This window comes from Colossoma macropomum, unplaced genomic scaffold (assembly GCF_904425465.1).
Source record: "Colossoma macropomum unplaced genomic scaffold, Colossoma_macropomum, whole genome shotgun sequence".
In the NCBI taxonomy this organism is placed as follows: Eukaryota; Metazoa; Chordata; class Actinopteri; order Characiformes; family Serrasalmidae; genus Colossoma; species Colossoma macropomum.
Genome location: NW_023494798.1, coordinates 14,870,861 through 14,884,805, shown reverse-complemented (window position 1 = coordinate 14,884,805; position 13,945 = coordinate 14,870,861). Strand labels below are relative to the sequence as shown.

Sequence of the window (13,945 nt, the reverse complement as noted above, 5' to 3'; positions counted from 1 at the left end):
AATCTTTAGATCAAGCAGAATCACGAAAGCAGAGAGCAGTGAGTTTCATTATTAGGACGCAGCCCTAGTGCGCCTTGCCACAGCAGTCGGTTTGTAAATAAAGTTATTTTGGAAGCGCATGCGCGTTCTGGGGAGCTCTGAGCCAATCAGCGTCTCCTCTGTGAAGAAACCGGGAGCGAAAGAGAGCGATGAGCGGCGACTCAACTCACCTCACAAACAGAGTTTGAGGATCAACCAGCGGGTTTTGGGGCTTAGGAGAATAAGGAGGTGAGGGAAAGTGTTCGGTGTCACAGTACGTTACCCAAAAAGGGGTAGTTGAGAGATTAGCGGCGGTATTTCGTCTCCCGCTGAGATGAAACAGTGTGTTTATTACTCCCACTGGCTGTTATATGTTGCTGTTCCTTATAATAAAAGAGGGGGGATATTTTAGGTCTTGCATTTCTGTCTATGAAGCCCCAGAAGCTCTTTCCTCTGTAAAAATTCTCAAATAAATCGTTACCTAAGCATTGACTCCTGTCAGGGTCTCAGTGCAGCAGTTAAAATGAAGACGTATCCAATGTGACACAGTTTGCGATGAGACATGGAATCATTTGTAAACCGTCAGTTTCATAATGATATCAGTAACTATATCCAGCATTAGCCAAAATGATCCTGTTATACCCTTTAAAAAGATGGTAAAGCTGATTCTTCAAGGGTTCTTTAGTAACGGGAAAGGTTCTATTTAGAACCATGGGTTCTATATTGAACCATTTCATGCTTAAATAGTTCTTTGCATGGGGAAAAGGTTCTTCAGATTGATGGAGAATGTGTTGTATATGGTTCTATTTAAAACCTTTTTGAAAATGGTTCTATATACCACCGACAAGGGTTCATCTATTGTTACAATGCCAAGCTCCAAAAGGTTCCAAAAGACTCTATAAAGAACCATATACAACACATTTTCAAGAACCTTTGAAGAGCATCTTTTTTAAGAATGTAAGCAAATACTGTAGCTGAACAGCCAGGCTTTCTATCTGGTTTCATACTCCAATAAAACAGCAGAGAGCACACCAGAACACTCATATTCACAAATCTAGAGGGTAATAAATTCTTCATACTGACAGAACAGGATTTCTGAGGGGAAAGAAGTATCACAAGTGAAGTTCAGGGCTCAGCCCTCTACAGACTGTTCTGGTGAGCGATGGTTTCCTTTCCAAAGTCATGGTGCTCTCGTCACTGTTTAGTGCTGGTCATTCTGACACAGCACATGGAGCCAGTTTGATGGAAAAGTGCTCAGTCAGTAACCTCCACTCAGCAAGTGCAAAACTTTTCTTTTTGTTGTTACATTGTAGAAAGTATACAACGACATAACATACAACAACCAAGAGCCAGGGGGTGAACTTAATAATCAATATATAATTCCAAAGTCCTTTATGCTTTCTTGTTTTTTTTTATTTTTAAATAGTGCCATATTCCTTAATGTCATGGAGGAAATGTGTAAAATTTGTCTTATAATCAGACCATCTGTTCTTAAGTAAATGATATTTACCCATAATAATTAAGTATTGTACAAAAGAATACTTTAACATCTAATCTGTCCATAGAAAAATAAATAATGACATCTGAAACATCCAGTGTAATACAGTGTCCAGTCTTTCTTCTTAAAATTTCCCACATCAATCCAGAACACTTTAGTATAAGTACACTGAAAGAACAGATGGATACGTGTTTCCTTTTCTAAACCACAAAAGAAATATTTATTAGTAATTCTAAATCTCTCTAAAACACTTCTAACAAGGTAAAATCTTAATGTTAAAGTGTTGTGTAAAATTTTAAAAATCACTTCTTTTATTTTATTATTCATACAATATTTATCACAAACTGCTCATGCTTTATTCCTGTTTAGGTTTCAATAATATAATATTGTTATCAAAGCATTTTTAAAGAGAGATTTATTTTTAAAATAAATATTCCTCTTATTGCAAACAATACTTTTGTGAGGGACAAATTATGCTTCTAAGCCAGTGTCCATAAACAAATTTGAATGGTTGAACAGGTAATTTCTCAATTTTATAGTCGCATCTCAGCAAGAATTCTATACCACAATCAAATTAAACAAATACTATGGAAACATATTCCATATATTATTTTTTGCTTGAATGAGTTGCACAAAGCAAATTAACTTTAAATATATTATTTAAGGTTTCCTAACTTAAAACATCTAAACCACCATTACTTTTTATTACATCTTTTTTGAAATAACGAGGTCTGTTCTCATGTTAAGGAGCATATCTACTGATAAAGATATATGAACAGATCTGGAGATACCTTCACCTTTGGATAACAAAATCCTTCCATTCAGTGAAAGATCTCTCTGTAACCAAAGATTAACCTTCTTTTTTTTTACTTTTTCAAGGATACATTTCAAATTTACTGTACTTCACTCGTTCTCACAGTTTTCTATAACAGCTCCTAAATATGTGACTTTTTGATGGCTGTTCCATTTATTTCTGTTAAGTCTCATGATGTTAATGGAAACAGTACAGATTTGTTTATATTCATTTTAAGACCTGAAACCTGTGACAAATCCTCGATACATTTCACCGCTTTATGAACTTCTGTATCATTTTCAAGAAAAGTGAAGTATCGCGAGTGCAAAACTATAGTTTAGAGTTTTGTTTACTCTGCTCTCGCGCGAAGGGTGCACACGGCCTTCGTGCGCACGCGCTACTTCACCACAGCGGGCCAAGCGAATCAGCGGAAGTGCCGTGTGCAATGTGTGAGCACCATGAACCCCGTTACAAAAAAAAACACTATTACAAATTAACTAAATTAAACCTAAAATAAACTTAAGTTAAAAATATAGTAATTAAAATGAATGTTTCAGACCTTTATACTTAAAATTATTTGAAAGAAACTAAATAAATCAGTTCTGAAGTAAAAATATTAAATACCAAACCTTTGACAAAATAACAACTTTTGACAACTTTGATTTGTAAAAAATTCAGCACATTTGCCTGAATTAACATTTATAGCAAAATTACTCTCAGAACTTTTTACTATATCTCCTTCATTCATAGACAACAGGCATATCAACAAACTCTCAATCATATAATAATCCTAACTGTTGAAAAACCTTTTTGGAAAGGATAACAGCTCTTATGTAATGACCTAAACAAGGCCAAGTTTTGGTGGAGGGGGGTCTTAATTATTGTCTGATAATTTGCACCCAGTCTTGGTGGCGTAGTTCTGTCACTCAGTGAGCTAAAGCGTGTGCAGGCAGGAGGGGCAGAAGGAGGAGGAGGGCGGGCTGTTTTGCACTCGTTCTGAGTGATTTCAGCTCCCTATAAATTCACCCCGTTCATTCACCAGATACATTCAGCCTTCACTCACAACAAGAGATACTTTCTCCAGACTTCTCGGACTGAAACCAACACTTCTGACAAAAAATGGATCCCTGTGACTGCGCCAAGAGTGAGTATCTGCTTTGCGTCTTATGTTACTTTTGTCAGTGTTATGGTGACTTTTGGTTTTGTATGAGAGCTGTAATCTTCCTTTTTCTTAACTCTAAGCCTTACTTCATGTATTTCTCTAATATAGCTGGAAGCTGCAGCTGTGGTTCAAGCTGCAAATGCACAAACTGCCAGTGTACATCCTGCAAGAAAAGTAAGTTTCCAGTATTCTCTTCCTCTTGAGCGGACTAACTTTTACAGGTCTGTTACATTAATGGGCCATGTTGGTGACAAATGAGAAGTTAAAAAAATCCAGACAGCCATGAAGATCTGTTGACATTGTGATTAACAATGAACTTTGTTTCTCTCTTGTTTCCAGGCTGCTGCTCCTGCTGTCCTTCTAGCTGCAGCAAGTGTGCCTCTGGATGTGTGTGCAAGGGCAAATCCTGTGACTCCAGCTGCTGTCAGTGAAGACAACACTGTTACTGCTGACCCAGGATGTAAATTTGTATACTATTGCCATTGTAACATGTAGCCTCCACTGATGTTTGTCTTTTTTAAGGCCAATAAATGCCAATGACTATCTAAGCTGAACATGCTGAGAGTGAAGTCCTTCTAAATTGTTGCTTTGTTAGTGGTGAAGTGTTAACCTGTTGGTCCCAGAGTCATGCTCTCCACATTTTGTTCAACACCTCAGTGAGCTCATGAGTTTGAGAACTGACATTTTGAATGATGGAAAGTGTGCTTAGTGTAGACTTCGCTTACTGAGAAACTTACCAAGTCAGAATTGTTTACAGTGGTGGTGATGGGAACCAGATGTCTGAGGAATTGAATATCTTTAAAAGCTCTCAGAAAACTATTACATGAACTGGTTACAAATATGAAGCTTGATACCTGAGACATAGTTTTATGATAGTTTTGAGAAAGTTTTGGCCTAAGCTGTGTTTTATAGATTGGTGGTTGTCGGGCAAAAGAGCGACCAAAGAACTTTTGCCAGATTAAACACTACCATTATTTTGGACAGTAAATAAAATGGCTATATTTGCATTGTAGACATTATGAACCCTGGTTCCCATCACCACCGCAGTAAAGCAATCAAAGTTCATAGGATTTCTCTACAGTGAACCCTTTTATATCATACAGAATTATGAAAAATCTGTGGAATGTATAATGTATTACTGCTAAATGTATTACTGCTTTTCAGGACAGGATAAAGTGGTCATGCACTTAAAAATAAGGCAGGATGTCTGTAAATCTAAAGTGACCTTAAGACCTTAAATAGCCAAATCACATCTTGTATAAAATGACACAGAGCACGCTAATACATACATATATATATATATATATAATATATATATATATATATATATATGAGGAACGATGCCGTTCTGACGCTGAGGGTGTCCTAAAATGTACCCTGTAGCCCCGCCTAGCGTTAATTAACATATATTTACATGTTGGTTAATTTGAAAACGAACCAGCACAATGTGAAATGTGAAGTGAATCACCAGCAGATGGCGCCTCTGTTCGTTTCTGTTTGCCTTTTTATGACACTGAAAGCGCGAAAACTTAATGGCAAACTGTCACTTTGCTGCTGATTTATCAATTTTCTTTTTTTTTCCAATTTGTAGATATGCAGCCTATTGCTATGAAAAAGAAACAACAACAACGTAAACATTGCAATTTGATTTTAGTTTTGACACGTATTATGCATTTTATGAAGTAAAGGCAAAGCCAAAGTGAAGCTTGGATTTTCTTTTTTCTATTAGCTTTTCTATTTTAGATTTGGCAGTGAAATACCAGACTAAAATGAAATGACAAACAGCTGATATAAATTTATTTTTATTTTTGTCACAAATAACTTGTGCTTATGTGAAAAATTATTTCATTTTCAATTATGACAGGATATTTGCGCAGAGGTTTGCATTTACATTTTATTGTTTTAATTTTAATATCTTTTTTGGTTAGATTTCCCTCCTATATTGCTGACCGTCATTGACACATGGCTTCTACTGTGCTCTACAGTCTTGTCTTTGTGGATGCAGCAGCAGATGGTGTTTGACAACGGTGTGTCAAAGTGTTCTCAAGCACCTGTGGTGATACCCATAAGAAAAACATGTCAATGTAGTGCTGTCCAACGGGTCGAAGGTCACAGGTATTCATTTGTGGTTTTTGGCCTTTTTCCTTTACATATAGAAATTTTTTCTTTTAAAGACATTATGAACTGAAGAGCATAACATACCTTAAAATTGCAATCCCTGGCTGAAGAACCTTATTTTTAAAGTGCTGGATTATTTTGCTGATGCATTTTGGGCAAAGTGGAGAGCATTGTTGCTCATAAAAGACAAGGCCTTTCCAGGATGATTCTTTTACATCCAAGTATAATTGCATCACCTGTTTAAGGTGATTTTGAAATTTTCACAGCGTTCCTAGTCTTAAACTGCCCCTGTCCCAACATCTTTGGAACGCGTTGCAGGTATTATTTTTTAAATTAATGTATACTTATTAAAAAAAAAAAGAATTTGAAAAAGTAAAACATTACATCTTGACTTTGTACTGTTTTAGGTCACATACAGGTCAAAGTAGATTTATAAAAAATAACTGCTTTCTGTTTTTATTTGCATTTTTCATGCTGTCCCAATTTTTTTTTAAATTGGGTTTATATTTTAGAAACACTTTTGTCCAGAGCCCTTTACAATGGCAGGTGAATGTAATGTTACTGACTCTTATTATTCTGTCTGAACAGGGAATCGAACTACTGCAACAACTGACTGTTCCTAACAATAACTCCTCCATGGTCTTAGAAAAAAATGACACAATCTTGTGTTTTATGAAAGAAATCTATTTTGGTAAACTATTAGTCAAACAATGAACTTAACATATTAAAAATATAAATTCTTAAATGATAAGACATTCAAACTTCCGTGTATCCATCCTTTTTAAAATCTAAATTATTGTGATATACTGTATTGATTTTATTCTCCCACCCATAGTCCTACAGTCATACACTCTTTTATTTTGAACCAGCATGTGTCTTTTCATCACATAATGTTAAAATACTGAACTTGTACCTACATCCTGCTTTCTACAGAACTTCACTAAGCCAATTTACAATTTCACACAGATGGCTTTGTATCTGGAACTGTCTGACATTCAACGTGAGAACTTATAAGTCTGAATTCCTTCAAAAGACTAGCTACTCCACTTCCTCTCTCTACAATCTATATTTGAATGTTATTCTAATTAACAGCAGCCCAAACACCTTTCTTTGTATGCCCTTCTTATGTTCTTTTTCTTTATCGTTTCACAATTTTTTTTTCAGTTTAAGCACAAAACATATCCAAATGTAAGCTAATTCAATTGGGAAAGTACCTAGTATTTTTCCTGCACTTTTGTGCATAAAAAAAAAGAAAAAAAATGAAAAACACTTTCTACTATGTCATTTTATATAACCTTCTATTTCCACTGAGGAGCAGATAAGCTGGATCTGACCATCCATGCGGTAGCCTCCCTCCACCACCCCAGCCACAGACGAGGAGAAGTTATCCTTAAAGATCACCCCGCCAGTATAGTCACTGAGAGCGTTAATCTAGACAGTGAAAAGAGTTCACAGTAACTGCAGAGAATGACTATGTAAATGAGTCAGATTGTGACGACCTCACTTTCCCATTGGAACAGCCAGTTATGAGCTCCACAATTCCATCATCATTTTCAGGTCAAAGGCATGAATACTCATTGCATGATTTTTTGACTGAGAGAAGTATAGAAGACAGGCTAATCTGAATCATCCACATTGAATAAGTTGCAACATGCCTATTTCCAAATGACGTCCTTATTTGAGCATAAAAGAGTAGTCTAATGTTTACACTGAGCAGTGAATGGTATGTTTTCACAGCACTACAAAAAAAATACCTTGATCCTCCAGTAGCGGGCAGTGTGGTCATACACTACCACTGTTCCCCAGACTTTCCCACAGATCTGATAAGCCATGATGCTGCATTCAGCAATTGTATATATATCTGCTTCTACATAGTTACCTCATTCTCTGTCGTCTCTGATAGCAGCTCATCCTCTCGGTGTACCCTGATGTCAAAGTCTTATGATCCCTCAAGAAGTTGCAATGCAAACCTTTCAGTAAATTAAGCAGGACACATAGATTGATATGCCAAATATGTATTATTACATATCTTGGTCAGGCTTATTAGTATGTTCCCATACTTTAAAGTGTATTCATCCAAGCACTTGGTTCTAATTAATCTAGTCTAATGACACAGGCCAAAACAAAAGGAAATTGAATCTGAGCTCTTAATTTGTCTTTTTTCTGTGACTGGAACATCTGCAATTCTGCATCTTATTAGGAACATCTGTACATCTGCATGATTGTTTGTGCCAGACAGGCTGGTTTGAGTATTTCTATAACTGGTGATATCCTGAGATTTTCATGCACAACAGTCTCTATAGTTTACTCAGAATGGTGCAATAAGGAAAAATAATTCAGTGAGTGGCAGGTCTGTGGATGGAAACTCTGTTGATGAGAGATCAGTGGAGAATGGCCAAACTGGTTTGAGCTGACAAAAAGGCTACAGTAACTCTGATAATCATTCTGCACTGTTGGGGTCTCTGAATCTCAGAATGCACAACGCGTCAAACTTTGAGGCGCTTTTCTCAGCCAAGAACAGAAAGGTGAGGCTGCAGCACTGGCTCAACAAAACTGGACAGCTGAAGACCATAAAAATGTAGCCTGGTCTGATGAATCTCTATTTCTGCTGAGGCACAGGTGGTACAGTCAGAATTTGGTGGCAACAGCATTAATCCATGGACCCAACTTGCCCTGTGTCAATAATCCAGGCTGGTGGAGGTGGTGTAATGTTGTGGGAAATGTTTTCTTGGCATACTTTGAGAGACCGATAATGCCAGTCAATCACTGCTTGAATGCCACAGCATATTCAAGTATTGTTGCGGACTATGTGCATCCCTTCATGACCACAATTTAGACATCTTTTGATGCCTACTTACAGCATGTTAATGCATGTTAATGTCATAAAGTAAAACTTGTCTTAAACTGGTTTCATGAACAAAACAATGAGTTCAGTGGGCCTCATTCACCAGTTATTCTGAAGAAAAAAAAAATTCCTAAACCCTGCTTACATGGTTTTCACAAAGATTCTGACATTCACCAATGTTTTCTTATTTGGCATTTGGAATTTATTTGGGATACTTTGGTAAGAACACAATTTACACACACTAAAGAGCAAAAAGGTGCAAACAATTCTGTGATTTAAAACTAGGAAGTTTTCAAAATATATCAGCTTGTTCAACATTTAAAGCTGTAAAACCATCATGACAGCTACACTCACCTCCCTGTAGAATATGTCAGCATTGTCATGCACATCGTAAGCTAGCAGATTGGTTTGCGAGCCCACCAGTGGTGTTGGGTCCCAAAGTGCCTGCTGTCAGGCAGTTTATTGCCTGGTTGATGTTAAGCAAGGATATGTCAGAGTCTTGGGTACTCTGACTGAGTCTGTGAGCTGTTTGCCTCTGTACTCAAGTGTAAGAATTATGGATGAACACCTGGAAGGTTTGAAAGGTTAAACTTTTGAAGAATTGTCTAATTCTTGATCTGAAACAGAGATACACTTGTCACACATTATATCTTTTAAAATTACATGTACAAGGTACTCTTGCCCAGGGCTCTGTTTCGATGTATCAAAGTCCATGGAAAAAAGAACAACTGTAAGATTATAATACAAAATGGGTTCTAATATAATGGAATTAATAAAAAAGTATGATTATTGTTCTTTAGGCAACATAAGCATAGTATAATAACAAGATATATCTGTACATAAACATGCTTAACAGATAAAAATGACATAATTAGTATACCTAGCCACAATTCTGCTTCCCTTTTTCATGTTTTCAGCACTGCTCTTACCTTGCCTGCTTGCATAGCTTGAGGGTGAAGACTGGGACCAACATGGTGGCACCGTTTAATGGAGAAGCACACCTCTGCAGCCTACAGTCTAACAAAGAGGGAAAATGTGATGTCCTATTGTTCAGTGACTTATAGGTAAACTATTAGTGTGTGTAATAACTGTGAAAGTAACTATATAATAATGCCAGCTGTCCGGATCCTGCGTTTGTCTGATCTTGCTCCTCTCTAATAGAATAAACAGCTTACTGCACTGCTCTCTCCCGCTGGGCTTCCGTTACCTAGCAACACACGGAGGCTTTTGCTAACATGCTAGCAAGTCAGCTAATCCCCGTGTTTGCCCTTCTGTTCGCCCCTTTTTAAAAAACAACACACACACACACACACACACACACACACACATACATATATATGTTGCTTTTTATATAACATATATATATACATATATCACACATATACACCCTAATGTATGTCTGACTGTATAGCCTCAGAATATAGTCCAAACATGAGCTCCACACATATATATATAAACCCTTTCATGTTTAAATGGTTCTTTGCATGGTAAAATGGTTCCTCAGATTGATGTAGAATGTGCTGTAGATGTTCTATATCAAACCTTTTTGAAAAGGATTCTCTGCCGCACTAAAAAGGGTTCTTCTGTTGTTAAAGGGTTTACATCATAACAACAGAAGAACCCTTTTAGAATTTTTAAAATTGTTCCACATAGAACCATATACAACATATTCTTCATCAATCGGAGGGACGATTTCACCATGCAAAGAACAATTTAAGCATGAAATGGTTCTACATAGATCTCATGGTTCTAAACAGAACCATTCCCTTTAATAAAGGAACTATGAAGATCCATCTTAAAAGTGTAGAGAAAAAGCATTTAAGCATGTAAAGTTCTGAACAGAACCATTGCTTTTGCTAAAAAACACAAACCATTTTTAACGGTGTACATGTAGGAACATTGACTGTAACAAACAATTACACATCTAACAAAGGTTTTTTTATAAATCTATAAAAATAATATTTTTAAGAATGTAGCTGTACTCTCAGCCTCCACAACCCCCACTTTGGCCTCAAACAGTCAGCTTGTCCTCTGTGCCTTGTGTACCCTAACTTCCATTTCTCTGCCTGATAATGTATTTTATGAAGTGTGTGCAATTGTTAAAGATCCAGTCTGAAAAAATTGCAGATCTTATGTTTTTTATTGAACTATGCAGAAGAATATAAGCTTTGTTCCTATGTGATTTAAGAATATTATAATAAATTCAGAAAATGACTAAAGTTTACTACAAAAACTACATAATTATTGTAGAATTTATAATATAGTTCTTCAGGAATATTAAAGCATGGGGAAATATTGTAATTATTACAGAAGTGTCATACAGACATCTAACAGTTTTTATGGTGTCTTAAGCTGCTGATAGACACAAATAATATTCTTTTGTCATACATGCCCTGAATAATAATAGTGCATTGTTGGAGCATTTTCCAATCATTTCTTTTGCAGTTCTGATGTTCTCAATGTCAAGCTAATATAGAATATTCTTCCAGTGATTTTCACAATTTCATAACTCAATAACTGAGATGTATACAGTCATTTAGAGTCATTTGCTGTGGAAAGGGTGCACTGTAGAAAACCTTAATGACTCAGATTTCTTCACAGTGGTGGTGACAGAAACCAGGGGTTGTGATATCTACAACACAGATACAGCCATTTTATTTACTACCCAAAATGAACAGTGAACCTACACGTGTCTTCTAAGGTATTAACATTTTTGTAATGTTGATAATGTTAAAGTTGTGGTAAAACTATAAATATTTATATATAGAAATATTTTCTATAGGGACTCTTTTTCCCTGCATGTATATCACTGCCATTAATGGAATAGACAGAATAAATATGTTTTAGGCCAAAACCTTATCTCAAAACTGCCAAACAATGTCTCAAGCATCAGACAATGTAAAAACTCATGCTAAAACCTCTGGTAGCTTTTAGACGCCTCATACGTTTGGTTCCTATCAGTACCACTGTGAACACTTTTAACTCGGCCAGTTTCTCTAGAATTATACATCTCACATCATACACATTACTTTAAAAGATGTAATTTACATCTGAATAATGTAAGTATGTAAAGATTTTTAAAAATCATCAGAATTCCCCTTTAAAGTGTCATTACTCCCTCTGGCTGTTGTATGTTGTTGTTACTTATAATAAAAAGAGGGGGTGTATTTTAGCTCTTGCATTTCTGTCTATGTAAGAATTCTCAAACAAATCATTACCTAAGGATTGCCTCTGGTCAGGGTCTCAGTGCACCAGTTAGAATGTAGATTTATCAAATGTGATACAGTTTGTGATAAACATGGAATCATTTGGAAACAGTAGTTTCACAGTGATAGCAGTATATCCAACTGCAGCCAAAATATCCCAAGTTAGTTTAGTTTCAGACTCCAATAAAACAACACAGAGCACACCAGAATAATCAAATGTGCAGGCCTATATAAGCAGTAAATTCTTCATACTGACAGAACAGGACTTCTGAGGGGAAAGAAGCATCACAACTGAAGTTCACAGACTCTGCAGACTGTTCTGGTGAGCGATGGCTTCGTTTCCAAAGTCACGGTGCTCTCTTCACCGTTTCGTGCTGGTCATGCTGGCGCATTTTTTTGAGCCGTGTTGATGGAAAAGTACCCTCAGTCAGTAACCTCCACTCAGCGAGTGCAAAACTATTGTTTAGTTTTGTTTTGTTTACTCTGCTCTCGCGCGAAGGGTGCACACGGCCTTCGTGCGCACGCGCTACTTCACCACAGCGGGCCAAGCGAATCAGCGGAAGTGCCGTGTGCAATGTGTGAGCACCATGAACAGCGTTACAAAAAAACACTATAACAAATTACCTTCAGTTAAAATATTATAGCAATTAAAATGAACGTCTTTCACACCTTTCATACTTAAAATGATTTGTAAGAAACTAAATAAATCAGTTCTGAAGTAAAAATATCAGTACGTGCGTAAAGTTTTACTAACTTTTGACAACTTTGAAAAAATGCAGAAGAAGAGTCTCGTCGCCTGTTTGATTGAGCAAATTCGCCAGAAATAACGTTTGTAGCAAAATTACTCTCAGGACTTTTCATTATATCCCCTTCATAGAAAACAGGCGTATAAACAAAGTCTGTTATATAATCATCTTTACAGACCCAGATCCGCCTGTTGAAAGACTGTTTTTGGAAAGGATAGCAGCTCTTATGTAATTATATAAACAAGGCCGATTTTTTTTTTTTTTTGGGGCGGAGGGGGGGCTTAATTATTGTCTGATAGTTTGCACCCAGTCTGGGTGGCGTAATTGTGTCACTCAATGAGCTAAACCGTGTGCAGGCAGAAGGGGGAGGGGAGGTAGAAGGAGGAGGAGGGCGGGCTGTTTTGCACTCGTTCTGAGTGATTTCAGCTCCCTATAAATTCACCCCGTTCATTCACCAGATACATTCAGCCTTCACTCACAACAAGAGATTCTTTCTCCAGACTTATCGGACTGAAACCAGCACTTCTCACAAAAAATGGATCCCTGTGACTGCGCCAAGAGTGAGTATCTGCTTTGCGTCTTATGTTACTTTTGTCAGTGTTGTGGTAACTTTTGGTTTTGTATGGGAGCTGTAATCTTCCTTTTTGTTAACTCTAAGCCTTACTTCATGTATTTCTCTAATGTAGCTGGAAACTGCAGCTGTGGTTCAAGCTGCAAATGCACAAACTGCCAGTGTACATCCTGCAAGAAAAGTAAGTTTCCAGTATTCTCTTCCTCTTGAGCTGACTAACTTTTACAGGTCTGTTACATTGATGGGCCATGTTGGTGACAAAAAAAAAAAATCCAGGCACCCATGAAGATCTGTTGACTGCGGTTCACAATTAACTCTCCTTCTTTCTTTCCCCTAGGCTGCTGCTCCTGCTGTCCATCTACCTGTAGCAAGTGTGCCTCTGGATGTGTGTGCAAGGGCAAATCCTGTGACACCAGCTGCTGTCAGTGAAGACAACACTGTTACTGCTGACCCAGGATGTAAATTTGTATACTATTGCCATTGTAACATGTAGCCTCCACTGATGTTTGTCTTTTTTAAGGCCAATAAATGCCAATGAATATCTAAGCTGAACATGCTGTGAGTGAAGTCCTTCTAAAGTGTTGCTTTGTTAGTTGTGTAGTGTTAACCTGGTGGTCCCAGAGTCAATGTTGGAGACCCCATGCTCTCCACATTGTGTTCAACACCTGAGCTCATGATTTTGAGACGGACATGTTGGATGACGCTTAGTGTAGAGTCTCCAGGGCTAAGATTGGGAACACCACTGTTACATCCACCAGAGATGGCATATTTTAAAACAAGTTGCTTCCAGTCAGTGCTAAATGGTGATTGACTGGAAAATGGCACATCTAACATCACTGTAGTAAAATGTGAGCTCATCTTGTTTCTAAAATTGTGCATGTAGTACCAAAGGACTTGTGGTGCACCATAAACACTAGTCCATGCCTTGAAGTAAGCACTTGATGCTTGTCCAAAGATACTTCTGAGGTGGCTGCACTAAAGTTTAGAC

The 13,945-nt window shown here is 37.1% G+C and overlaps 2 protein-coding genes across 2 annotated transcripts; both read left to right on the top strand.

Annotated features, from left to right (window-relative positions):
* Positions 1–3,318: 3,318 nt before the first annotated feature.
* Positions 3,319–4,025, top strand: LOC118818297 (metallothionein). Its single transcript, XM_036585521.1, has 3 exons — positions 3,319–3,453; positions 3,580–3,645; positions 3,811–4,025. The coding sequence occupies exons 1-3, from the start codon at positions 3,429–3,431 to the stop codon at positions 3,900–3,902; spliced, it is 183 nt and encodes a 60-aa protein (XP_036441414.1). The 5' UTR covers positions 3,319–3,428; the 3' UTR covers positions 3,903–4,025.
* An 8,805-nt stretch (positions 4,026–12,830) lies between these two features.
* Positions 12,831–13,509, top strand: LOC118818296 (metallothionein-like). The gene is made up of 3 exons (XM_036585520.1): positions 12,831–12,946; positions 13,073–13,138; positions 13,295–13,509. Exons 1-3 carry the CDS (start codon positions 12,922–12,924, stop codon positions 13,384–13,386), a joined length of 183 nt encoding a protein of 60 aa, XP_036441413.1. The 5' UTR covers positions 12,831–12,921; the 3' UTR covers positions 13,387–13,509.
* The last annotated feature ends 436 nt before the right edge of the window (positions 13,510–13,945 follow it).